This window comes from Crocodylus porosus, unplaced genomic scaffold, assembly GCF_001723895.1.
Source record: "Crocodylus porosus isolate Cpor-Errol unplaced genomic scaffold, CroPor_comp1, whole genome shotgun sequence".
Classification (NCBI taxonomy): domain Eukaryota; kingdom Metazoa; phylum Chordata; order Crocodylia; family Crocodylidae; genus Crocodylus; species Crocodylus porosus.
Window position 1 is genome coordinate 9,593,968 of NW_017728928.1, and position 27,377 is coordinate 9,621,344.

The following is a 27,377-nucleotide window of genomic DNA, read 5'->3' on the forward strand; positions in this document are numbered from 1 at the left end:
CTTCAAGAACATTTACGCCAAGACATGCAATGCAGACAACAGACTTAATATTGATTAGCAAGGTTAACGCTGGTTTTTTTCTCCAAAAACACAGGCCTCAACTATCAACGACAAAAGTAATACTCCTTCGCTGGGTGCTCATAGTAAAACTTTATCTTCTGTAGTTCCAGAGGGAAATAATTACATTACACAAGAGTTTTAGAAAAGTGCAATTATCAGGCAAGATGCTACCCAATACTGCTGGCAATCTAGTTTGGGAGAAGAGGGGGGTTTAATCAGTGACGCTATTCCTGATGTCAGCAATTTGTCATTTGTCATAATGGCAGTTAAAACAAATGTGACTTGTAAATCATCACAAATGACTGTTTTAATGCAGCTCTGCTTTACATTTAGAAGATGCGTATTTTAGAGCGAGCTGAGCCTTCCTGGTCTTGGAACCAGCTGTACTATTTAAAGATATCATTTTTGTGATACCTATATGCAGAATATGTTGTTATGGCAGCATATCTCACTCAACCTGTTCGCTGGTAGTTTTATTGCCTGCTGACACTGGTATTTTATTGTTTGTCACAGAAAAAAAAGTATCATATCATCCTTAGGATATATACTGATTGCGTTTAAAAAACAAACACGAGAAATGGAGCCACAGGCAAACAAACTGTAGGTAATTATTTCTATTATTTTCTGTGGTGAAGTTGTTATGGTCAGCTTTATTCATTATCTGAACAGTTTTGAAGCTTCTTTTTTTTACAAAATAAAACATTTCAGACAGATTCGGACAATTTCACCTATAGGACTGCTTTTCCACTAACTTCCTGGAAGCCGGTGTATATGCTTTTGCATGGTATTGCAAATTAAGCCTGTACTTAATATTTTAAAAAAACCCTCTAGATGGCAGAGCTCAGTTTTTGTAAAAATAAATAAATAAAATCACTCATCAGAATGTACTTACATGTATTCAGTACAGTGATAAGTGATCTATTGGCAATATTTAAAACTCTTGTGCCAAGAATATATTTGTAATTTGAGCCATTTTTGTTGTGGCCAGAGGCCTAGTTTTAACAGAGCCATCTGCGACAACGTTTGCCATTTCCTAATCCCCAGTTGCCAACTCCTATGCCATGCTTTCTTCTATGACCTCACATCAGCGTAGGGTGTGATGTGCAGTACTGAATGTGAAAAAGCTTTTTTTACACAAGAGGCTAGCTCAGGAAACTAGGATCAGCATGCAACTTTCTCGCAGCAATCTTGGGGCCTCACTCTGCTAAATGCCTATGCTGGAAATTTGTGTTAGCCCAGATAGAAATCCCCCTGGGTGCTCATAAAACTACTTATATAGGATAGAAAACTTAAGGAAATTTGTCTCTTTCTATTGTATCTCAAGTCATGTCTGTCTTGTACTTGCCTAGCCACTTCGGTCCTACATCAGACAAATGTAACTTTGACTCTTCTGTTGCCCAGAACTTTCCATCCAGTGCCAAGCTACAAGTGCCCTACCTAACTTATACTTTATAGCATTATTGTATTAGGGTTTATACACATTAAAAAGCGGGGTCCTTGCATCTTGTTCATCGGCTATAGCCAGAGGAGCAGCCGACAACATCCCACAGCATGATACAGAGAACTGTTTTTCATCAGCATCACAATACATGTCATTTGCATTAAATCTTCATTTTAAAGAATTACATTTTTCAGGATGATGCAGAACAGGGGACAGCAGAGTTGATATGAGGTTCAATGCAGCTGCCCCCCCCCCATGCAAGACATTCAACGGCTTTTTTATTCACCGTAAGATTGTGGCACCTCTCTATAAGCTCTGTTTAGGTTAAATCACCCTCGATAAGGCTGAGCCTTGCATGGCCATAGTCTCATGCATGGCTTTTTAGATCCGCTGAAGCAAGTAAGGAACCACATCACCGCTACTGTGAAGCAGTGAAACGGTTACACTTCACTGGCCCGGAGATCTTTGAAGTAGTACTTTGACAACTTTATCATACTCCGGAAGTGAATCATCATCCCTTGGGGTTTCTGGGTCTTCATTTGCACATCTTGTGCAGTTATGCTGAAGTCCTAATGATCATATAACCCCCTCCCTATGAGTTCCACTACGAGGTTTGCTACAGGTAACCTGTGAAACTAAGAGATAGTCAGTTAATTGCTTGCTCTTTCAGCTTTTTCACCGTGGAATGGAGCTCACATGCTTCTTTCAAGAATTCAGAAGGCTTGTATAATGCTTGTGGGGCTTCAGTTGCATGGCAATGAGCACTATAGGCATCCCTTCAAATAGCTAACTCAATTTTTTTTATCTTAATGCATTCCAAATTCCCCCTTTTTTCCTCCAGCATCTAATCAATCAACACAATACACGACTGAAGAGCAATGAAGTACTGCATCTGTGTTGAAGCATGTTCATTTCAGCTTCTTAAGCAACTATTTCAACCATATCATAATCTGTAAGCAATAAAAAGTCAAGATCATAGGAACTTAAGCCTCAAATATTTAGTGCCTCCTTCAATTCTGAATTAGAAGTGGTCCTCCAAAAACATGATATATAGTCCTAATTGTACCCATTCACAAACAAGAAATGTCTTGTTAGACCTCATTTCAGTGAGTCATTCAAATTCTAGTTGTAACAGTAGAATATAGACAGTACCACCGGTCTTCAGGGGGAAATCTAGAAGCTCAGTTCTGAAATATTTACTTTAAGAGCTGCAAAAGGGATTAATAAAACATATAGGAAATTCTGGACAGGATTCCCAAATCCTTCTTTTAACCAAATGAAAAGTTCAGTCCCCAAAGAAAATTCAGGTCTCACACAGTAAGCAACTGCCTGGAAATGTAGCAATCCTGCACAAACTCATTAATCATTTCCAAAGCATGGTGACTATTATGCGAATTAAATCATTTTGCAGCAATTCCAAAAAAGCATAAACAGCTGATAGGTTCTCTCTCAAGTTGGAGGATTTCAAAGAAATTTAATAAAATATATGATTTTTATAGATCATTTGCCAACTGGACTGCAGTCACCCGAAGAAAATGCATAGATGCAAAACAGTGTCAATGGAGCAGTCTCCAAATGGGTCAGACCAAGTATTCCTATTTTGTCATCGTGACCAAACGTGTGATTACACACAAGAATGGGATTCAGGAACCGTTTTGTTCTGGGACAGACTGAGGAACAGAAGGGCCTGGGTGTATCAAAGACAACCAAGGCCGAGACAGTCTTAGATATAGGGGCTGAATGTAGATTGAGCATGAGCCTTCAGTGCAACTGAGCTGTAAAATGGGTAGGCTATATCCAGGAAAGACAAGGTAATGGTACTGTTGTACAAGGCATTGGTAAAACCTTGCCCTCCTCTCCCCCCCACCCACACACACAATATTATACCATTCCGGTCAATGTTCAAAAAGGATTAAATTAAACTGGAACAGGTTGAAAAAAGGGCCACTAACATTGTTGAGGGAATGGAGACCTTTTCTTGCGTGTGGCTTGTTTAGCGGAGCAAAATAGAGATGGAAAGGAGATATAATTACACTTTACCTGTACATAAGTGGAGTGAAAGTGAGGGAGGGAGGAGAGTGAAATTGGAAGACTAACATCTGCCCAAACTCAAATGGCTACAAACTGGCTGTGGGTAAATTCAGATTACAAATTAGAAACATTCCTGACCATTAGGAAAGTCAAGTTTTTGAAGTCTTCTAAGCAAAGTGGTGGAGACAACGAACTTGCTTTGAGACTGAACTGGCCAACTTTAAGGAAGGAATGATATATGTTGAGCCAGAAATTCCCTTTCCTAGCAAATCAGCATGTGCAACGTGCAAAGCATTTGAAATTCCCCTTGCGGATCACGGTCCGGTAACCTCATGCTTAGAACTTTTGCAGGTCATCAGTAGAAGTCAGGAAGGAGTTTTCTCTCCCCATCAATGCTCCTGATTCCCAGTCCCGTTTCCCCCCCACCACCACCAACTCTCCTTTCTCTGAAACATGGGAAGGTTGGTCACAGCTACACCTGCAGGGGTTTGCTTGGTCTGGGCTGAGGCTCCTGATTGTAGTACCCAATGCAGAGGTTTTGGCTTGTCTAGCTTTCTGCTCAGGGTCATACCAATCACCATACTGATTGTTAGAAAAAGATTTTTTTCTGTATCAGAGTGGTGCAGAGTGTAAGGAGTTTGCTTTTTTTCTGGAGCAAGGTCCTAGATCCTCCCCCGTAGGTTTTACTGAGCATATGTTAACCAGTTGCTTCCCAGTGAGTACAGTGGCAGAGCATTGGCAGTGCTTTTGTTTCCTCTACTTTTACCTTTGGCACGTTGCAGGGTGTTTTTGGCAATTCAGTCACTGTGCCTTATAATTGCGTGCAAGGGGTTTAAACTGATGGTTTTAGGGACTCTTTTGGTAAGTGGCTGTCTGCAACCACTATCTACTAGACTTGTTGGCCTAGGACTAGAAGGGGCCTCCTATGTTCCTAAAATAATGTTGTTTCATGGTCTGACTAGAAACAAAAAAAAGCCCAGTAACATCTTTACAGCAGCCCAGTTGCTGCTGTTGTACGAACAAGTAATAATGCAGGCATAAGGTTGGATTCAATGAACTTATCAAGATGAGACCACTGTTCAAGTTCATTGCAACTGTTCAAAACCAGCAAAACTAGATTTTAGCCAATGACAATTCTGTGAGCTCTGTGGCCTGTATGAATGGCTCAACAATCCCATTCCTCTAAGGTAAGCCCACAGTGCCTGTAAAACAGCATTGCATCTTCCTTTCAAGCTGAGTGCTGTATGTGACAGAGTATCCAGGTTGTAGCTGTATCAGTCTAGAGGAAAAAGCAATCAGGACATGTGGTAGAGGCAATATCTTTTAATAGACCAGCTGGATTTTTTGGAGGGGGAGGGAGGGGGCTTTAATTGCAAGCTTTCAGGCACAAACTCCCTTCCTAAGTGCTGCATGTCAAAGGGAATTTTAACAGACGATGCCCAGACTGTAAGAGCATACTATGGAAAAACAAAGACCTGGAGATTCGGAGGATATCCTTCTTTCTAATATGTCCGTGTTAAACATGCATGAAGCCTGCTAGAAAGGGGCTCTAATTGACTGTTTGAGCAAATAGACTTGGAAAGGCTGAGATTTATAATGCTTCTGTGTGGCTCGCCCTCAAAACCAAATCTAGGGTAGCAAATCTCAGTTATGGATTTGTAAATTCCTCCCCTTCCACTGGGATGTAACGTACCCACTTGGGGTCTAAAACGCGGACACCAGAGATGCAGGAAAACTTTCAGGTGAGGAAACAGACCTACTTTTCAAACAGGAGCAACTTCAGTCTGCAGCATGTAGCCCTCAGGGCATGCAAGGCAATGCAACTAGTTCCTTTTGACCATGAATGTTTGCATCCATCACTGTTTACACTTTTCAGGTTTATTACTCTTCAGAGATGGAGAAAGCAACCTGACTGAGCAGTCTTGAATTGGACATGAAATCACGATAGCGATCAGCAGTAGGGTCAACACCTCTGCCATACCCTTCCTCGTTTCGTTCTGAAGGCACTAGTTCAATAGGAACTCTAGAGCAGAGTCCCAGGCTTTCTTGTTGTGTAACCCTTGCTCTAAAGGAAGAGCATCATCTTCTGAATCACTGCTACCACTCCCTGCATGATCTTTGAGGTTTTTGCGGGGAGGGTTTTGGTCTTTTTGAGGTATCCCTTCCAAGCGCTACCGAGACCTAACCCTGCTTAGCTTGTGAAATCTGATGAGATCACAGGCTGAAGTGAGGGGCTGCAAGACTTAATATTTTATGAGTTACATCAATAACATTTATTTTGCCAAGGAGAATGGGAAAGGGGAAAGAGAGCAAGTGAGGGGGATGGGGGAGAGGAGAGAAATAATTCATTAAAAGAAGTCAGGCATAGAGAAGCCAGAAAGAAAAAAAGCCAGAACAGGGAGAGGAGGAAAAAAAAAAAAAAAGTTAAGCACAAGGGTCTGAAAATAGGTCAGAAACTTAAGTACGCAGAACACAAGGCAAACTGACAAATCACAAAGAGCTGAGCCTTTCAAAATGAGAAGAGATTACACTGCGATATGTACTTTTGAAGAGTCCAATAACTCTACTGCAAACAACTGTCCTGGATATATTAGCAAGAGCTTCAAATGCTTGCAGTACTTAAAACACCGTTCCACATGACTTTAATGCAAACATGTTCTGTACATGGGGAAATGCTTATTCAGTACCTGAATATTAAAAATATCACAAACATCCTCATTTTTCTCTTTCACCAGGGGGGAAAAAAAGCTCAGTCCTGAATTAGAAAAAGAAATGTTCAACTCCCTGCACAGTAAGCCTGAAACCCCCCGCCCCCCAAAAACCACCCTATAGGTCTATCAAGATAACACAGTACATGGAACTTCTCCAGCTAATTTCATCTGATCTCATAGCTTTTAGAAATATTAATAAAGCCTTTCAACGGCACTGAAGTAGAGCAGAACTACATTTATTTTACAGTAGGAAAACGTGCAACTCAAGGCTACCATCTCTGCAAGCATGGATCCCAGCCCTTGGCTAACCAGTGGAAAATTTCCCATTGTACCAGTTACGGCAAGAGATTTTCCGCTACCACAAAAAGTATGCTGTCTCACCTGCCAAGACTCAAATGAAAGGCACTGTGCCATGCAGGGAAAGACCCAAAATAAGGACACCAAGAGGAGTAGTTCATGATGGAAAATTAAATTCACTCCTGATAGATTTCATAGATTTCTAGGGTCGGAAGGGACCCACTAGGTCAATCGAGTCCGACCCCCTGCTCTGGGCAGGTTAAGTAACCCCAGCCAAGTGTTTGTCTAATCTCCTTAGTGTAAATAATTTCCTCACTAATCTCACTTTCACAATTTTTTTTAGATGTCAATGCCAAAAGAAGGGAGACCAAATCAGCATAGAGAATATAGGGTCTTGAGATCATAATCCTGGAGACAGCATGTTGCAAACCACTAGCCCAGGATAAAGCCAATTACCAACCTTCTGCATAGCGTTGGCTTTAGCGCTAGTTTTAGCACTTGAATGGATTGAACTAGGCAACATTTTCTACATGGGCTTTTATATGTTGGTATGCAGCTGATTAAATCAGTTTAACTCAGAGCAGTAAAATGAGGGTCTGCACATAAGCCTGCACTTGTTTAAGTGCATACAAATTAATGCCCTGTCTAGCTCTATCAGTTTAACAAAAGATGCAGGGTAGACCTCGGATTGGTCCAGAATTCCACATTTACGAACATCAGATGTGCCATGTGATAGTGACTCTAATAAACCATTTTTGTCTGATTAAATTTTTTACCACGGGATTATATAGCACGTTACCACTCCTTAAGATCGAATCTCTCTAAGCAGCAATGGTCTTACATAAGCTTCAGTGCTTCATGTAAATTCCAAATTCTTCTCATGCTAGAAAAAGGAGGATGGATGCAGAGGACACTTATCACCTTGCAGTCTGCGCTAAAAAGAGAAAAAAGTCCACCACACACTTAACATATCATTCTCAAGGCATGAAAACAGTAAAGATGACAAATTTGATTTGAAACAGAGTCATGTTTTGGTAAGACAAATATGCAAAGCACTCGCTCACTTTTGAAACACTTTATTTTTAAACATGCAACACCAGCTGATTACCAATTCATACACACGGTAATCCTTCTTCCTTTTGATTAAAAAGCCAACATGCATCATTATGTGATTGGGGTTTAGAGAAGCTCACAGTTAATCACAGAAATCAAATAAGGCCTTGGGGGTTTACCTTTTTAATAATCATTTAAACGCATGCATACAATTTCATGAGTGAATTCTGCAACTTCATTCACAGACAATTAAAGAAATCAACATTTAAAAGTAGCATAGGAGAACGAGGCAAATCGCTGAGGAGGACAGCTGCACCAAGGACTCCTAATGCGGCAACTGGCCAGACAGTAAATTTATGACTCGGTATGATTCACTTTATTCCCTACAACTGCACATTCTTCCAGAGATTGTATCTTTGAAATTAGCCCCTCCAGTGCTAGTGAGAGCTTTATGTTTTATATTTATATAGCACTATTCAACCTTAAGGATTCCAAAAATACCTTACCACCTCTTTTACTGCTTTGCACTGTCCCATTGCACAACCAATTTAATGCAGCCACTTCTGAGGACAGGCAATTAGCACCAGAGTGAACAAGAGTGGTAGGTAAGAATATTTTCCTAAGGACACAAGAGCAAATTCTTGCTCTAAGGAAACATTACATAGGCTCTGTAAAGTTCAGAGAAAGCAAATTGGGCTTTTCTTCTGATGTCTTATGACCAGGGAGCCAGGTTTTGCTTTCACCATAGAAAAGTGGGGAAAAGATACAGACTTGATCATTTCAAGGAAGAAAAAGATGCAGATTGTCTCTTTTTAAGGAGAAAAAGATGCGAGAAATAATGGGTTTCCCTTTGCAGACTGGCAGAGTTCCAACCTGCAAGGGGCTGGGGGGAGCAGGAGGAGGGCAATCAGGCAAGCGGCACCATGTGCATATGCATGTGCACACATGCATGTGGCAGCCAGGCAGCATAGCAGCTCCTGCAGGTAAGTTGGGAAGAGGGGTAGATGGAGGTCCCATATAGTGAAGGAGGGAGGCAGCTGGGCAGGGCTGGGGATGCTGTCCAGCTGGGGTGCTGCATAGGGCTTGGGGGTCCAGGGCCCAGCCAGAGAGTGGGACAGAGCTGCAGATAGCTTGTCCAGCAGACAGGAGGGGCTGGCTCCATGGCACTGCATGCACACCCCAGGGGAACTGGGGGGAGGATGTGTGCCCCATAGATTTGTGCATGGGGTGGATGTAAGCTGGCAGCTGTGGACATGGGGCTCTCTACCCTGCCGCCCTTCCCCAGGGCCTCCATAGCCCAGCAGGTAGGACCCAGCACAGAACGGTGGGAAGAGTTAGTGCCACCGCCGGGAACCCCGCACTGCCACGGTGAGGTGCTCCCTGCCTGCCCAGCAGCAGCAGGGGGCAAAACTCTGCACCGCCACCCCTGCTAATGCCAGGCAGGGGGTGCAGGGCTCCTGCCACTGGCACCGAGCCTCTCCACCATGCCCTGTTCTGCGTTGCCCCGTCCTGGCATGCCAGGTCCTACCTGCTGGGCCACAGGCCCTGAAGAAAAGGTACCTGGACAGGGAGCACCAAGCCTACAGCCACCAGCTTGCAGCCACCCCCGTTTCAGCTGTGCTAGCCATGGGGAGAAGGGAAGCTAGGCTCCGCTCCACTGCAGCTGCTGCTGCCTCTCATGAGCAGCAGCCAAGACTCAGGTGCTGCTGGGGGCTGTGGACCGGGCCTCTGACCCTGTAATCCTGGCAGGACTGCAGAGAGCAGGGGGCAGTAGGAGCCCCAGCAGGACCAGGGGGATGTGGCTTGGGGGTGAGAAGCAATGGCATGGGCAGGACACTGGCATGTCAGGGCTGCTCAGTGCTGCAAAGCAGGGAGGGGGGAGCCACAGCTGGACCCAGGTCTTAGTGAGTAAAAGGGGGAGCTCTGATTTTCCATGATTAAAACACACCCTCCCCCCCCCCCCAAAAAAAAATTAAAAAAAATCAAAAGCCAAAGAATTTATAGGCATTTAGAATTTGTTTTATTATAGTGATTGAGGCACTGGTAGTTTTCCAAATTGCTTTAAAATTGTAAATATATCAATAAAACATCATGTTCAACTGATACACACACAAAACAGCATTTCATTTTAATTGCAGAAAAACATGGATGGGGGAGGGGTTAAATCAGAGAAGTCATGATTCTTAGACAGCGAAAACCAGGACCTTTGCTTATGACGTCTCCTACTCAGCCCTTGGTTACCAGGGCAATAACAAGTTGATCTTCTGAGGTCCCCACCAGCCCTAACATCTATGAAATCTATGACGTTCAGGTTGGATGGAACAGCCCAAACGGCACATGACCAGTGAGACCATTGTATAAACCAATTAATAGAAAACTACCTTTCTGCTACAACCTTGTCCTCCCATCTTCCCCTGTCATTTTGCTTAGGTCTCCACCGAGGTAAAGATGCAAATTTTCGCCACACGAGTTACAGGAGTACATCCCTTAGAAAGGACATTTTCATTGAATAGACACGCATGAAGAAAGTTTCTGCTGACCATTATATATAGAAATAAGCAGCGTTATAAAAGGTACAAGTGTCCCCAAGGCGGGGAAGGCACACAAGTCTGGTTGGGAAAGCATGCTCCATAGACTCAAGAGGTCTGGGTTAGTCTCAGTTCCACTATACAAAGGTCCTGTGCAAGGCTGAACAGGCTACTTGATTGCTCCCTGCTTTTCTTCCTGGTGATGCTTCTTTTCTCCATACTATCAGTTTAGATGGGAATGGTCTTTGCAATACGTGTCCAAGTTATACTAGAACAGGGCCCCATGCTTAATTGAGCAGAAATTGTGGGGGGGGCACGCTTAGGGGGAAAAAAATCCAAAAATCAGGGCTGCAGTATGTTTAACTTTTTCCTGTGTGATTTATTTATTTGCTTTTATATATTCCTTCTTTTACTTTACATAAACCAAAAAAAACAAATTAAATTAAAAAAAGCATTATTGCTCCTTATTTTCCTCCTTTGTTAATGCTTCTTTACCAAATAACTCTTCAAATCAACTAGCTTTTCTTCCTGCCACTTAAAGGGCAGGGGGGAAAAAAGTCATAGTGAGATGATTTGCCAAAGGCTCACCCAGTAGTGGCATTATGTAGCTGTAACACTGCTATGTAACAGTATAAACTATTTTCAGCCAGATACAGCACTCAAGGCAACTAACTAATGATAGATAATGAAGTAAAATTTAGTTATTTATTTTCATTTCAAGAAAAGTAAGTCTGCAACCATGGCCTGGATTTGACTGAGAACGTATGGATGGGCAGGTGCTCTCAGAAACCTTTATAAACTGTCAGGGTCAGATTGCAAGACAGTGTCATCTGCAGTTGTATGGCACCAACCAGCACAGAGGTGAGTTTACCGCACAAGATTAAGTCAATCACCTAAAGGGGATACCCAGCATTAGGTTTTCTCCATATACACAGATAGGCAAGCATTTCCTCAGGATTGCCAGTAATGGATGTGAAAACTGGGAGGGAGCACAGGATTAAGGACATGGATATCACCTTGAATAACTGCTTACCTTGCTGCCTGGGATCTAGAGAGTGGGGACAGCTCCCTCCCCTGGCCTCTGGAGGCAGTAGTTAGCTTTGGAGAGGTGCTGGATTTCCTTATTCCTTCCCTCCCCTTGAGAGGGGCTGTCCTACCTGGCCTGACCTGCTTGCTTCTGCTGCCATAAATCTGAACAGATTATAGGGGTACCACACTGCAGCCTCACAGAGGACATTTCCATTGAAGAGGTTTAATCCGTCCTCTACCAAAGTCAATGAAATACGCTTAAATGGCAATTTATCTACAAGATTAAGAGAATTAGCATTTTACTAACATATTTGAAATATTTGACTTCCATTACATGAAGTGTGGTTTGCGATCCTCCTACTATTCCCTATGCCTCTTCCCCTTCTGCCTTATGGCTAGGTTTAAAGTGTTTAAACAATTATTAGTGCTACTGCTTTTTATAGGAAATTCAGTTTTACACGTCACTCCACACAAGTTCCATACATGACTACTCCTTTACATTTCATTTTACAAGTATCATTTATTTACTACAAGACATTTTTGCCACTTAAAATTTTACTTTACCTGGGTAAGGAAGAGATTGACTTGCTGCTTTGTTCCTAATTTTTATTTTACCATCACTTTAAAATTAGGACATGGTTCTGGGGGGGATAACAACAAATGCTGGCAGAAGCAACGTGACTGGCCACCTAGTTCTCTTGCTGGATCTGGTAATGGTTTTTGTACACCTGTGAATAACTGAATTAAATTTCTCCGTGCATAAGGTAAAGATGGCTACTTCTACACAGTAGCACTGGAAGGATTAGAAACAGATTTGAAAAGTACCTGTGCTGAAGTTACTTATTTCTTAGATGTACTACAAAAAAAATTTTAAACCAACACAAACCCACCACCCACACTCGCTCTAGATTCCAAATACCCATCTCCAAAATACTGTTTCATTCTCATTAAGAGTTAGGCTTTCCTATTCTTTAAAGAATTATGTAACACTTTGCAAGTTATTAGACACTAAACTTATGCAAGCCTATCTACCAGGTGGGATACTTGTAAGAATACAAATATACTGCTTAATGAAGATTTCTTTGATCAAAGCATGAATACCAAATGCAAGTATTATTGCAGGACAAACTTGAAATAGAAGCTTTAAACAAAGCCGTCAAGGTCTCCAAGCAACTGATCCAATGCTGCCCTCTAGTGAATAACTGGAAACTTGCATCAGAAACTAACATTGTGTAATTTTGCTAAATTCTCTCCCGTCTCTCCGGATTCACAGACCTTCGGAGCCTATAACCAACTTAACTATAGAAGAGTATTTTACTAATGTCATTGCTTGGGGATTTTATCTACGGATCCTTTAAGGAGACCATTCCAGTACAGGAAGAGGGGAAAAAACCTCTTAGTTTCAGTTAACTGTGAATACCACCTTGATTTCAGGTATTTTTAATTTTCCACCTTTATTGCAAGTCTCTCCTTCAGCCTTTTTTGCTGGAAGTGACATATGGGATTAGATATTAACTTAACTGTGCTGTCTCTTGGTCAATACACTCTGTTTAAAGGCCAGTAACTAGGAAAATGCTATGCTACACACGCAATTGTGCTTTTACTAGAGTTTAGCAAATGGAGGTCTATGAGCACCCGAAGATTTTGAAAGGATATTAGGACCCAAACATGCCTTTTCCCTATTGAGGAATAAATACACTCAAAGTGAGTTTGACACCTCCTTTAGTACTTCCACCCACACAGAAGCCTCGATATTGATTTCACAGCTACTGATTACTTGGGTAACTACAGCTCTCCATCTCAATAATATACAGTTCTAAGTAGTAGTTATTCTTCTGCAAAATGGACAATTGCATTCTCCTCCCGCTCAACTTGAGCAACTGGCATATTCTGCCAATATGGCAGTCACACATCACCAAGTTATGCCACCAACAGTTAATTTCTCGTCAGTCTTGTTCTTAAGACTTTTTCTCCTTTAGGAGCTCAGTAGCCAGCTTGATAAAAAAGAAAGTAATAATGAAACAGAATTCTAATCACATCTCCACTGACAAACTGTGGACAGATATAGTGTAACCCTTCCTAGTTGATCCTATAGATCAAGTAGCATTAATACTTAAGAGTAGCAATGACAGGTCTCCTTCAGATGAAAATAAAGATTGGTCTGGCATTCTCCACAATTAAGAATTCAATAAAAGGAAAGCCTATACATCTGAATTTTAAGAGAGATACTGGTATGACACTGAGACCAACTGCGGTTTTACTAACACCTAAGGCTGCTTGCAGATGTTAAACACACACACATAACACTGCGCTTTACCAAAAGCAGCAGTGCATTACTTCAACCCTGCAGCATCTGTGTAGATCGGGTGTTTCAGCAGAGTTTTTTGGTGCTTTTATCTAAAGCTGATTCAATCTGCTATTAAGATAAAAGCACCAAAAAGCCCCAGTATAGCGTCTGACCTATACATATGTTGGGATTCCCAGGTCCAACCAACACAATGCCTCTTCTGGGCATGCGCTGGGCTCAGCACAGGGGTGTGCCAAATTTAAAATGTCTTTTTTTTTTTTTTAATGTCTACAAGCAGCCTAAGTGCTTAATATGATGAACTTGTTTTCAATTTTAACACTGGAACACGGACTGTAAGAGTAACTGAAACAAGCATTCCTTGAAAAAGCATAGCTTACATGGTGCTATGGCTATGTTATGTTATACTATCAACAGTCATTCAAAGCCTACTTCTAGCACTAAAAAAACCCAAAAAAACCAACACAAAGTTGAAGCCAATATCGGTTTTCTGGACAAGCCAAGATTTTTTATTAAAATTACACAAGTCACAAAAGCACTGGTACTTATGAACTTCCAATAACCCTCCCCCCACCCCAACTGCTAGAGCGAGTATGGAAAAAAATCTGCAGGAAGTTGTCAGCATACTTTGAAACTTCAGATTACAGCATCTGAGGAGAGATTGGAAAAGAAACACCACATTAGAAGTCACAGAAACTACACGTATACTGTGAAGTTTATGTAAATTCTGCATTTTGTTCAGTTGACCTTCAAAGGCATTTGAGTTGCCTCATTAATACCAAGTTATTGGTTAAAAAGCAAAAAATACTACCCAAATGGAAATACGTGAGTCATTGTGCAACTTTCCTATGAACAGGTTAAACTTAATACCAAAAGCTGGAACCTTGTTGGCAGAGTTTGGCTGTTGCAACTTGCCACTTCACCTTTCTTTAGGTGTACACCTGTGCAAACTGATGCCATTTACAACATCAGTCGATTGACTAGTCAGAGCTGAATTTTTTGGTGGGGAAATTCACAATTAGCCTATTTGGCACCTTTTCTCTCTCACACCATTCAGTTCTGCTCCCAGCTGTTTACTGCCCCCACCCAAAAAAACCCCAATCGTGCACACACCCACAGAGAACTATACACTTGAAACTTAATTTGGACTGTATGGAAAAGAGTAATTCATCAGAGGGAAGAAGAAATTTCAGCTTCCGTCAAATTATGCTATCAACAGCTGTTCAGAAGTTACTTGTACCTTTGAGCCACCAAGCAGCTTTCATCATGGTGCATCCTGCCTCAGAAATCTGAGTAATGGTTCACTCTGAAAAAAAAGAGAGTGAAAAATGACATTTTAAACAACTTGTTAACCTGTTCCATGTGGTACAGCATTTTAGTTAGCATTCTAGGTAGAAACTCTGGTTTCTAACTATCATATCGTAAATCTTTTACATTATAATCTTTAGCAGTTGCCTAGAGTTCTTTGTTAACTATACCCATGCCACATTAGCTTTCAGGAACAAAGGTTAATAGCTTGTGGGAAGATGCACTTGAACCACAGCTGTGCTACTTCCAAGCTCACATATGCCAAAGCATGCACCTCGTCATTTCCTCCCTCTTTTTACAGTCTTACTGTTGTGAACCTCATCTTTTCACAGGCTCTCCTCACCACCTGTCAGCCTTTGATATGTCAAGTTACATTAACACCCCCTCCCAAAAACAAGAACTTGAGTTGTCCATATTTACAGCATACTATTATTCACAGAGAGCCAATAAAGCTTAGTAGTCTGTTTTTGTCCAGAGTAAATGGATAGCAGCACATTTGACATGGAGGTTGTAATGAATACTCCTCCCTACCTCAAAATGTTCTCATTTCATTGACCAGCCACAAGGATTTAAGTCAATTATGGAGACATGAGCAAAGTCCCATAAGAAGAACCTTAGCTTAGGACTAATCTGACCTAACAGGCTCAGATTCCTTCATGGAGTCCCACTAAACTGTTCACATACAAAAGAGTATTTCTACATCATCTAGCACAATAAGACATTCCAGCTTTACTGAGCTCTTTGGTTGATACAAGACAAAAGGTCTTCGCCACGCATTCATTTCCTCCACATACAGGTTACGTGACAATTTGGCAGACAGGTTGTGCATGAGCATCTTAAAATATGCAGGATTCACTTCATCTTCCTACACCTTCCAGCCATGGCTGACCAAAATAATGCAATTTGACGTTAAGTGTCAGCATGGGAGACAGAACTGGTTCATAAGCTGAGTTGGGGGGGGGAAATTCTATCTACAAGGAAACGCAGAGCATCCCTAATAGGTTGATACCATTGCAGACTACAAGCTACCTACTACAATTTGTTAAAATAACCAAGAAGTCATTGCTTATTTGCTCAAATGAGAGAGAACTGAAGCCGTACTATTTTAACAAGCACTCACTTCGCAGACCTGGGTTCAGGACAGAAATTACACAAACTGGTATAAGTAATAGGAAACTGATTCCAATGTGTAACACAACACAGAAGTTCAGTTCTGGCTGAAACCAGTTTAAGATAAACCTGGATGGATGTAGTATCAGACTTAACTGGTTTAAGTTAAATCAGTTAATTGAACTCGTCTCAGATCCCCTCTAGATTCAAGTTAACTCACAGTCCCACAGCATCCCAGGATGCTTTAAACCTCTCCTGCAAACCTCCCCTCATAGTGTAGATGGGCTAGCTTTGGCCCAAGCTGTCTGCTCTAGCTGACCAAGGAGGCATGCTCTGGCACCCCCTAGCTTCTGGACTGGGCTACTGCCGGCAACATGGGGCTGCAATTCCAGAATCAAAAGTGAATGTCTGTTCACCTGCTTATCGGTTCAATCTATGCAGCTTAGACCAACCTGTGAAGACTGAATTGATCCAGCCTCGGGTTTTTTCACCATTTGTACTTAGCCCTGAAAACTGAAAGCAGATACTGTACTCAGAACAAATCTAGCATATACACTGAAGTTAGCAGGGCAATGTGAGAAACCTTTCGATATGCCTTAACTCTGTTCCTGAAGAATAAGAACAACGCAATCAGCGGCTTGTTCACTCAGTCTTTGGTCTCTGCTGAAATGATGGTAGCTTTCTGGTATGGATGCTTAAAAAAATGTGGATTAAATCTACTGGACAGTCTATTAAGATGATTGCAAGTTTGATTTTAAGAACATGGAAGTTGGGGGAGGGGTTTTAAGTTATTTTTTGTACAAAATACCACTTTTTATTTTTTATAAAGCTAATTAAGTTGGTCTGTTGTGAACTGATAACCCAGAGGTCAAAGACAATGCTGTCACCAATCTCACAAGGTAATACTTTCTTTAACTAAGAATTAATGAACCTAGTTTAATACATACCTATACAACAAAGCTTTTCCTTTGTTATTTCCAATAGAAAAAAAGCCACTTCTGGGAGAGAAATCCATAGATTGAGTAAGGTAAATAGCTTTTCTTCTGAACACTGGGAAGTTTGAGAATACAGTAAATGAAGGAATGTGTACCTGTTAAGAAGTTATAAATTAGCTATTACATCAAAGTCCATGCAACCACCAAATATGTCAACATTAAAAGCCCCCTCAATACTATTAAATTATTTTAATATTACATTTAAAAAATTTTGCTTTTTGTGCCTTTACTATATAATGGGTAACATAATAGTTGCTCTTAACTATTAAATTCAGTGCCGGCTACCAGAACAACCCTGAGATACAGAACTCTACAATCTTTAGTGTACTGGTACTAAATATAAAGTTGCTTTCAGGATTCTCCATCATCGGGTCTCCTAAGAAACCCATGAAACTCAGTATCTGTACTTTTCACGAGTGTCTTACGCACACACTTTTAAATCAGCGCTAGCACCGCTAATGCAACAGAAGTATACCCACCATCCATTTTCTGGGCCTTCATTTCCAATATTTAGCAGCAACTCAACATGGAAATTAAACTTTTATTATAGCTTTATGAAAAAATACCTTACACTGCATGGTATATAGATGAGCACTTTTGAGGAAGCACAGACTGTTATCAATAAGTGTTCATGGATAAAGATTTTTTGGGCCAATACCAATGCCCAATTACTTACCAGCCATATCGGCTGATACTGATCCAACTGCCGATACGCAGCCCGGCAGCTTGGAGAGCAGCATCTGACTGGTAAGTCTGTGGGAGAGGGAAGAGGGGTTGCAGATCAAGGCCACCACAGTGAAGGAAATGGGGCTGGGGTCAACGCTGCCCAACTGGGGTGGGGCACAGGATGGAGCCAGCAGTTCACTGGGGGGGGGCTCCCACTGCTGCATGCAGCCCTGGAGGAGACATGGGGGGCATGTGGCCTCCTGGATCTGTGCGCAGAGCAAAGACAGTCTGCCACTGTACACTTGCACTTGGGGACTGTGCCAGGCTCTTTCCTGTGGCTGCGCTCTTACCCAGTGGGATGGGGCGGGTGGCGGCAGCACTGGGAGGTAGGCTACAGGGGCGCCAACCCCGTAGCCCCCCTCCCAGTGCTGCTGCTGCCTGCCCTGGCCCAGCCTAAGCACAAACGCACAGTGGCAGCCCACCCCTACCCCAACCACAGATCCAGGGAACAGTGTGCCCCCATACCTCCCTGGGGTGTGAGCAGCTGCGAGGGCCAGCCCCCCGCACAAGCCACCAGCCCTGTCTCATGCCCTGCCCTAGCTGGGCAGCACCTGCCCTTGCCCCAGCCCCACTCCCTCCCACACTGTGGGGACCTCAATCTGCCCCCCACCCCCTTCTCCCCTCAGACTTACCAGCCAGATATTGGTCTCCAAGATGCCAAGTTGCACTCCTGGCCACATGCATGCCTCAGCTGTGCATGTGCATGCAGCATTTATGAGCAACATTAAATCCACCACATTAGCCAAAGACAGCCGACTGCCAATACTGTCAATTTTCCTTTTATCAGTTACAAAATAACTGATGTACTGGTGCACCTCTAGTTATTACTGAACTCTGAACAACTCCAAGATCTACGCCATTTTTAAAGGCACAAAAGCTTAAGAAGTTCATTTGAGTCAATCATAATGAAAAGGCACCATTAAAATGAAAACCAAATAATTAACTGTTCAGCAACACATATCAAAAAGCCACTCCTCTGTCGTATATGGACAGCATCATTGGCAAGTGCCACAGGTCTGTGCAGAATCCAAGACTGAAAGCTGCGTTTCTTCAGTCGTGTAAAATTAGAAACAGTGCATATTCTCAAACTTGAGTGAGGTTCTGTACTACGCTGTCTCAACAGCTGGCAGTTCACTCCAGTGCCCATTCCCCTACTCAAAACCTTGCTGAACTGAAGCAAAAAAAATAAAATCAGGTTTTGTTGTTCCTTATGCTGAAGACACCATGGGCTACAGCAAACCCCCCAAGAAATCAGGTCAATTTAATCCTATAGTAATTTTGGCATTCATGACCAACAATGAAGGCAGTTAACTGAGAGGACTGGAGGCTCAGACAAGACCCACCAACATAAGTATTTCCTCCTAATTAAGAACCTCAGTTATTTCCACCTTTCAACAGCTAGGGGGAAGTTTGATGTCTGCTAACCGATCACTCTCTCTGCAGTTTTCGCCTGTGTAACCGGCATCTCCTCTTAGTTTCATTATCTAGCAATTAAGTGGTAGAAAGGGTGGGATAGAAAGAAGAGAGAAAAAAGTTGAGATGTTTTACAGAAGAGGGGAAGGGAGAGACAGGCATGCAAGAATTGAAAAAAAGTCATATGTATACATTGTAGAAAGCAGGAATAGGAAGAGATAAAACAACATCTATTACAGGAAAGTTAAAAGTCAAGTAGAGCAAAGCTTGGCAGATGCAACTAAGAGATGCAATATATCATATCCTGAAATATTTTTAAATGGAACATTTTGCACCAAAACCTATTCCTAAGAAAATGTAGAGAACCCTGAATCAGGATCTCATTTGACTTGTCCTAAATAAAGAATTGAATCCTTACTGCATTTGAAAAAGGCATTAAGATTGACTAACTTGTCCCATTAAAACTACAGATGAGGTGGGAGGCAGGCAAGGCTAATACTTCTACAACATGCTAAATGCAACATTGGGACAGAGGTATATTTGAGTTGTGTGTGTTCTTAGTCTGTCTTTTACTCCTGTGGATTTATGTTCCTAACTTTGTTAGGTTAAAACAGAACTGATTCACTCATTTAAAATCATCTCCTAGATTGTGATCGGTGAGCTAGTTTTAAGTTTTCTTCCACTGAAAATTTCTAATAATTTATATTTGGTTTCTTTTCATCAGAAAAGTAACAGATTTAGAACCACTTAGTAATACGATTCGACTGCTAGCACAGTAGAAGTCTAAGTAATATCAATCATAGTCTTACCTATGTTTGGCTTTTATGTCTACTTGTGTTGCGTTATCTGTTACACTGAAAGTACCTAAGTTGCATCTTCCAAGATTTTGGCTAGACAACCATTTCAAAACCCTCTGGGATTAATTCATGTTTTGGCATTCAGTTATGGGCATGTTACTGTTAGCCTCTTATTTGCATAAATGGACAACAGCAGCCTAGAAGAAGCCTTTATGTCAAATGGGAGCTGCGCCAGGGAGCTCAAGACTTCAGTTCAGCAGCCCCCAAAAGGTAACAAAATGATGGGAATGCAAAGGCAATATGTAGAAGCCATTTTTCTTTGCCTTCCACTTAATCGCTGGTTACTCCTGAATTACTCAGAAAATGGGAGTTAAATGAGATCTTCAACTGCAGGACTCCCAGCACCAGCTGTTCACCCCTCTGGCTGGGAGTCCTGTCAGCTGACATGGCTCCCAGCCACAGGGAAGACCCTGCTATATGTACAAATTACAGCTATATATATATATAAAATGTGTATATTACACATTTTCGAGGTCTAACTTTATAGCTGGTTGAAACTTTTTATGGTATGATAGGCAGTACTCTGCACATGTAGCTGGTTTTGGTTTAATTGTGCAATTAATCTGTCAATTGTACAATAGATGCACCATGTAGAAGGGGCCCCAGTCTCATCATTCTCCAACTAATTACTAGACATCTCCACTACTACCTAGGTAGCTGGCAAGGCAAGTACCAACTTCCTTAGGAAGCCAGCGTAAGAAATCCATAGAAAAGTGGCTGCTATTGTCGAAGGCTGTCATAAAGTGCCAGTGACAATCTGAATTACACCTACACCCTATATGCACCCTGCTGCTGTTCCAATAGAATGTGGCAGGAGGTCGTTTTAAAAAGGGTGGAAGGAAGGGCTTTCCTACAGGCACCAGAATTAGTTCAACTGTTAGTTGGACATCTCAGCTCCAGTTTTCAAGTTACTACTTTATACAGTGCATCAGACTATTTTATTTGTCCAAAACTAAACTTGTAAGAACAGTAGTATCCACATATCCAACACCATTCCAACTAACAAAAGGTTCTTTTCCTCGTTCTGCCCCTTCCCAAGTTTGGGTAAAAATACACTCTTTCCCCCAAAAAACAGAACTCAACATACCAGTTTGACAGCGTCATCTGCTTTATTGGAGGCCACTGCCAAAATTTCTGTGGTGGAGTTGAACACCAGAGAGGTAGCAGCCGTAACTAAGTTCATTATAGCTTTGACTGGTTTAGGATTGGCTTCCTGGAGGCAAGTGTCACTGGTATACACATTCACAACACCAGAACTGGAGCTAAAGAAAAAAAAAGACAAAGTTTATTCAAAAAACATATAGAAGAGTGATTCATCATTCACATGGCATCTCTACAAGTTAAACTATCATCGCATATCTAGTATATGCATGTACACAATTTAAAAACCATATTAGAACATTATGGATGACTGACTTCTTAACATAAGTCTCTACAGCTTAAGCTAATCAGCTCTGGTAGTTCCCTGGTTCGCACACCAGTTTTCAGAGCAGGCCAGATTTCCTTTTGGAGGGACACTGCTTGCATGGTCTAATTTTTCCCCCAGGTTAAAACGTCATGTTAAAAACAAACAAAAAAACACTCATCACTTTATGCTGAATATACTTCTGCTGCTTCACATCTGAATTTTTAAAAAATAGTTGTGTAATGTTATTCATCTTGAAGATTAGATAATATAATTCTAGAGGGTTCTGGCACCTATCAATCACTGCCTCAGACAAGGCCACTTCAGGTGAACTACATCTGCAACAAGAGAATGGCTCTTCCAGCTTCATCAAGAGGATTCAGATCAAGGTCAAGCATCAGTAGTTGTCTCTAAAATATGACTTGGACTAAAATGAGCTATAAGTAAACAATCATATCCCGCCCGCTCCAAATGCTTTCATAAGTACCATAAATCAAGTTTGTTCAATTTAAAGAAATGCAGCTTTACTTGTCAATTCTTAATGCTCTTTCCTGCCCAAAGTAGTGAATGAATAAACAACTAACTGTCTGAGGGATATAACAACCACTAAAAATGGAATTATAGCTGCATTTTTTTTCATTCTGTCTGGTCTTAAATTTAAGCCCATTTCTTTAAAGCTATAAAAAAGTAACTTTTCTAGAGTACTATATTAAGTAGAGTGCACTCTGCTATAACTAGACACAAGGACAAATAGTTACAGTTCATCAAAATCTCTATTTTATCTTGCAGGTTCAAAAGACAGTATTGCATAAAAGACAACAAACTAAATGATGCATTTGATTTTAGGAACAAACATATACGACATTTTCACCCTGAACGAGAAAGTTGGTTTCTCTAAAAACTAAATTTAAAAGTACATTTTCAACAATAAACTAAGCTTCCAAGTGAAGAAATGGGCTTCAGATGATGCAAAACAGGACTTCAGATTGACAAGCTGAACACTGAAATAAACATTCATTCACAGAGCTAGATGAAACTCAAATCTGAAATGTTATTTTTCAAATTATTTTAAAGGGAATGTTTTTCACAGAGCTCTCTGCACCCCATCTGCATAAAATGTCAGAGTAATCCAACTGGACAAGCAGCAACAGCACTAACTGCACAAGCTGTGCCAACCAACAGAGACCCCCACCTAAACATGTTTAAAAGTTAGCTTTTTTCCCCCAACTGTTTCTGTAGCAGATAACCATTTTTATATAGGATTTTTTTCAGGTTTCTCCAACATAAGAACTGGTATTTAAAATAATACACAACAGCAACTGTAAGAAACAGGGAGCTGGAAAGTGACTAAGGGGGGAAAAGAAAATATTTACCTGAATCCAAGACGACTTTGCATTTAAGACAACCCCTAATAATTGGATCCTACACACTGAAAGTTATAAAACTGGTTATATTTTCATGGAAAGAATCTTTTTATTGGTGGGTCATTTTAAGTTTTTATCTTCCATTCCAACAACCAGCATGGCAGGGAAAGCAGCAGAAGTGGGGTGAAGGGCCAGAATCTCCCCTCTCCTTGCCCCAGGATGGGCTGGTACTTGCGTTTAAGATTGGGTTTCCCTCTTCCCCACAGTGACTGGGGAAAGACACCTTACCTTATCTTGGATTTGAGTAAATATAGTATTAATGAATGAGTCACAGATTCAGGTCTGCCTTTTAAACAGACGGAGTAGCTAACACCATGTTAACAGAAACTGAGCTAGTAAAAATATGTACATGTGTTACTGGTGTTTAGCCAACACTATATTATATGAATACCCATGGAGCACAATGGCTAGGTGTTTAATGGAATAGGACTCCTGGTCCATACCCATCTTCACCAAAAATTAACTCCTAGCCACTAGTTCCTTATTTGTTGCAAATGTTAAAAAATTTACCCAAGGGCTCCAAAGTGAGAGAATATGACATTCTGTAGCATACTGTCACTTACCCACATGCCACATATTGGCCATTTTTTGATAGAGCAAGACATCTTCCATGCAAACAGCCTTCATCAGTGAACTTATTTATGCATCGCCTGCTTTTTACATCCCAAATGAAAACTTCACCTTCATCTGAAGAACGATGGAGGAAACAAATGGTTGGTTATTGTACTAAGACTACTAGCAAATCAGCAGATTAGGAAAAGGATTTGAATGAGAGTTAACGTTCACTTTATTTTTATTAACACATTTTGAACCGTGGATATCAAACATATGCTTTGCAAATCTGCCAAAACAGCAGAACAAGATATTAAATGCTAAATTCAACTTTCACTTCTCGTGCTTAAACAATTGTATGTTATGCCAGTGACACAAGAAACAAAATAAAAAGATAATGACAAGTTGTGTGTTAATAGGGAAAGCAGCTGTTGACATGCAACTGTTATACTTGTGCAACTCTATAGCTATAGAAATGAAGCAAAGATGGCTTCAGCTTTAACCTGATTAACACTGTCTACTCTGTTCCATGGAAAATAGTCATATGAAGAGGAGCCTTCGAAGAAAATATCCATTACTGTCTTTATATTCTTTTAAACAGTAATACAATTTTTGCTACATCACACCAAGTATTGAATCCCAGTAAGAATTCTGCCCTTGAAGATGTTGCTTAAGATAGTTGTACTCCACACAGTGTCTCTATGTACCTGAATGCAAGATAGGTTTCAAGCCACCTCAAAATTCTATAATACAGCTACAATGTTCAAATTTAATACTCTTCTCAATCTGAAGCTGGCTAGTAGGGCTGTGTGAAGCTTCAGTTGCCAATTTGATTCGGAGGAGATTTTTTTTTTTAAAGCGCCAGGACACTGAGGCCGGGTGAGGCAGCCATTGACAGGGCTGGGAGAATGGGCAGGGGATGAGGGGCCTGTTCGATTCAGGGCAGCGATTTGAAATCGCCAAATCAAATCACTGTCCTCCAGGTTGGTCGAATCCAAATACAAAGCAAATGCTAGCTGCTTCTCACAGGCCTACTGCCTGGCATGAAAGCACTACAGCAGGGGTTCAAATTGTGGTACGTGTACCCCTCAAGGTATACAAGATATCTCTGGGCAGGTAGGAGAAGTTATGCAATAGCAGATTTAATATTCATTATAATAATAATTGGCATTTAAGATGCTAAAATATAAAAGGTATGCTGGTAGGGGCACGCAGGCATCTAGTAAATCTGGAAGGGGTACACAATAAGAAAAGGTTTGGGTACCTCTGCACTACAGAAAGTTGAGATACCGCCACATTAGACTTTTAGTACTACTGCTTTCAGCAACTCCCTCAGGCTATCCACAGTTGATTCCACTTTTGTGGAAGATTAGCATCTTGCTGAGATGTTAGTCTCGCATATAAAACAAACTATTTGTTTTGCTTTCTAATCCAAGGTTACCAATAGCAACACAATGTCAGACTACACTTAAGGACTCCATGGTAAATGGAACACAGGAAAGGATCAGCTAAAATAATGAGCAGCTAAGAGTTATTCTAAACAAAAAGGGAACTGTTGAACATACCTGCACTATTCAGAACTTCTAGCAGAAAGGTGAAGCATTGAAAGCTTTGTTGAAATCATGTTTTCAAATGTGTTTTATATGGCAGGATTTTTTTCCCTGGTGAATGGCAACTAACCAGCAGGTCACTGAAAAAAGTTCTGGTGGTAATCTACAGTTTGTATACAGAGGTAACAATTCAGGACAGCAAGGCATTGTGGTTTAGAGCACATGATCCAAGCAGGAAGCTGGTGCTGTGCACTTGTTATGGTGCCATTTTGGGGAAACTAAAATTTTTACTCTATAAATCTAGAAGTAGCACATGGCTGTTAACCATCTTAACTACTGTGTTGTACCGTTGTATATGCCATTCAACACTTCCTCTTAAACTTCCTTAATATTTTTCCTAATAGTTGGCAAAAGCAAGCAATGCAAATGCAAAGAAAAATTAGAACCAGCAAATCAGAATCTGTGCAAAAAGTGTATATTTGTAATTGTGTTTTAAAAATGCTTATATAAAGGGCTTTTTCAAATGGGCACTGTTATCAAAAAAAGAAAAAATGCCCATGAATTGTAGTGTTATTAAGCATAAAATATGATGCTGAAAGAAGCATGAATAGCTTACCAGAATTTGTATAAATTTTGCTGCTATCAGGAGTGAAGTTTGATGCAACAGCTTTCCCATTTATCTTCATACTGCCAATCAGTTCCATTGTCTAGGAGTGAAGAGTAATACTTAAATGAAGAATAAGTGCTCAACAGAGCAAGGATGACTCAGACCTGCATGACTTCTGGAACACAAATGTGTTGCTGTTCTACTGCTAGAAGACTCCTTTCGCCTTTTCCAATAGACGCACAGCTTTTCTAAGAGTGTTATCAAGTACATCAGGTTTCTGATGCATCTAGCTGGACATCAAATTCACCTTAGGGCTTATATTCTCCTGTTACTCCTCTTGGTGAACAAGGGCAGGTAGAGTTGCAGGATCGGGGCTGTAGGTGGTTAAACAGCCTTCAACTAAAGCACATCCTCATCTCACGATGTACCCACATTTTTCCAAACCGACTTGGCTTTCTACATGTAGGCTACAATACCCGTATTAGAACATTACTGGTACTGCTGCCTATCATGGATTCTCTCTGAATAAAAGTTTCTTGTACCTCCAAAAACACTTCTCTCCTAAAACGGGCAAACCGCAAGTACTTTTACTTAAGTTTTGATCAAGGCACTGATTTTCAGCTGCTATTTCTTCCAAAATTTGCTTTTAAAAAAGGACCAAGTAATAAGTCCTTAGAAAGGGTTATTAGATATTTAAGAACAAAGAAAACATCTACAAAAAGTAGACATATTTTCAATTTAACAAGACTATAAAAATGAGGTAGTGGTGTATTAATGTTTTAAGAAATATTCAACATTTAAACCCAAGCATGTCTACTTATTATTTTCAACTTCATTTGACAGGGGATTTCACCGCCTTCATCTCTTTCTGGTTGGCTGCAAATATGAAATTTGTGGCTTAATATCTAATATTAAGGGGATGCTTTACATCTGAAGTGAAAAAGTGCCATGACAATTTTGCATGACATTCAAATGCATAAGATACTGAAACAGCTCATTGGCACTCCTCTGACAAACACTATAGGTTACATGTTACTTTTGTCCCCTCCCATCCTCCAGAAGTATGGTTCTTTAAAAAATTAACTCAGGATCTGGCATGAGAACAGTCAGCTAGAATCTACTTTGATTCATGCTTTGTTCTGTTCTCCTGCACAATTCTGAAGTACGTCAGGCAAGTTAGTGCAATAAGCATAGCTCAGTCTCCATTACCTACCAACCTGGGCAATACTTCCACTGACTATGACAGCCAATACGTGTTGAACACAGTGGTTAGTTTCTGTGCTACTACTTCTCCCCACCCCACAATTAGGAACTAGACTCAAGCTTTCTACCACAATCATATTGATGGGACATTTACCAAGATGAGAATGTTCTCTATTCATTATGAATCAGATAAGCTAAACTAGTTTCACTACCAGCCTTAAACACTACCAAATGGGAAAAAAAAAACCCAAACCAACCCCCCTCCCCACACAGTGCTATCCGGGACCCTTTTCTTTTAAAAAAAAGTTACAGCTTCAGAAAGGAATTTAAAAAGGAGAGGTTCAAATTCAACATAAGCAGATCCAAAAGCAAAAGGCTTCTGAAAGTTAGAGATGCTTGAGGTCGCATTTTTCAGTCTCTCTCCTACCAAGGAGAGCCCACCTGCCCACAACTGCACTATTATGAGAAGGGCTAGACAGTCATGACTTCTTGACAGGATAGAATCACAGAAGTCGGGTCAGAGGGACCTTGTAGATCTTCAAGTCCGACCCCCCGCCTGGGCGGGAGAAAAGACTGGACTCAGATGAGTCTAGCCAGGTAGTCATCAAGCCTCTTCTTAAAAGATCCCCAGGGTAGGAGCCAGCACCACTTCCCTAGGAAGTTGGTTCCAGCTCCTAGCCACCCTGACTGTGAAGTCGTTCTTGCGGATGTCTCATCTAAACCTACTCTCTAATAATTTGTGTCCATTGTTCCTTGTCATGCCAGGGGGCGC

General features: G+C 41.1%; 1 protein-coding gene across 1 annotated transcript in view; it reads right to left on the reverse strand.

Moving 5' to 3' along the window:
- Positions 1-13,940: 13,940 nt before the first annotated feature.
- UTP18 (UTP18, small subunit processome component) overlaps positions 13,941-27,377 on the reverse strand; it is a 21,650-nt gene continuing 8,213 nt past the window's right edge. Inside the window, exons 8-14 of the mRNA XM_019542805.1 lie at positions 26,256-26,278; positions 25,412-25,502; positions 23,257-23,380; positions 20,952-21,126; positions 16,821-16,963; positions 14,696-14,761; positions 13,941-14,105 (exon numbers count right to left, since the gene is read on the reverse strand). Of these exons, the coding sequence (XP_019398350.1) occupies positions 14,737-14,761; positions 16,821-16,963; positions 20,952-21,126; positions 23,257-23,380; positions 25,412-25,502; positions 26,256-26,278 (581 nt within the window). The 3' untranslated portion in view covers positions 13,941-14,105; positions 14,696-14,736. The remainder of the gene's footprint in view (positions 14,106-14,695; positions 14,762-16,820; positions 16,964-20,951; positions 21,127-23,256; positions 23,381-25,411; positions 25,503-26,255; positions 26,279-27,377) is intronic.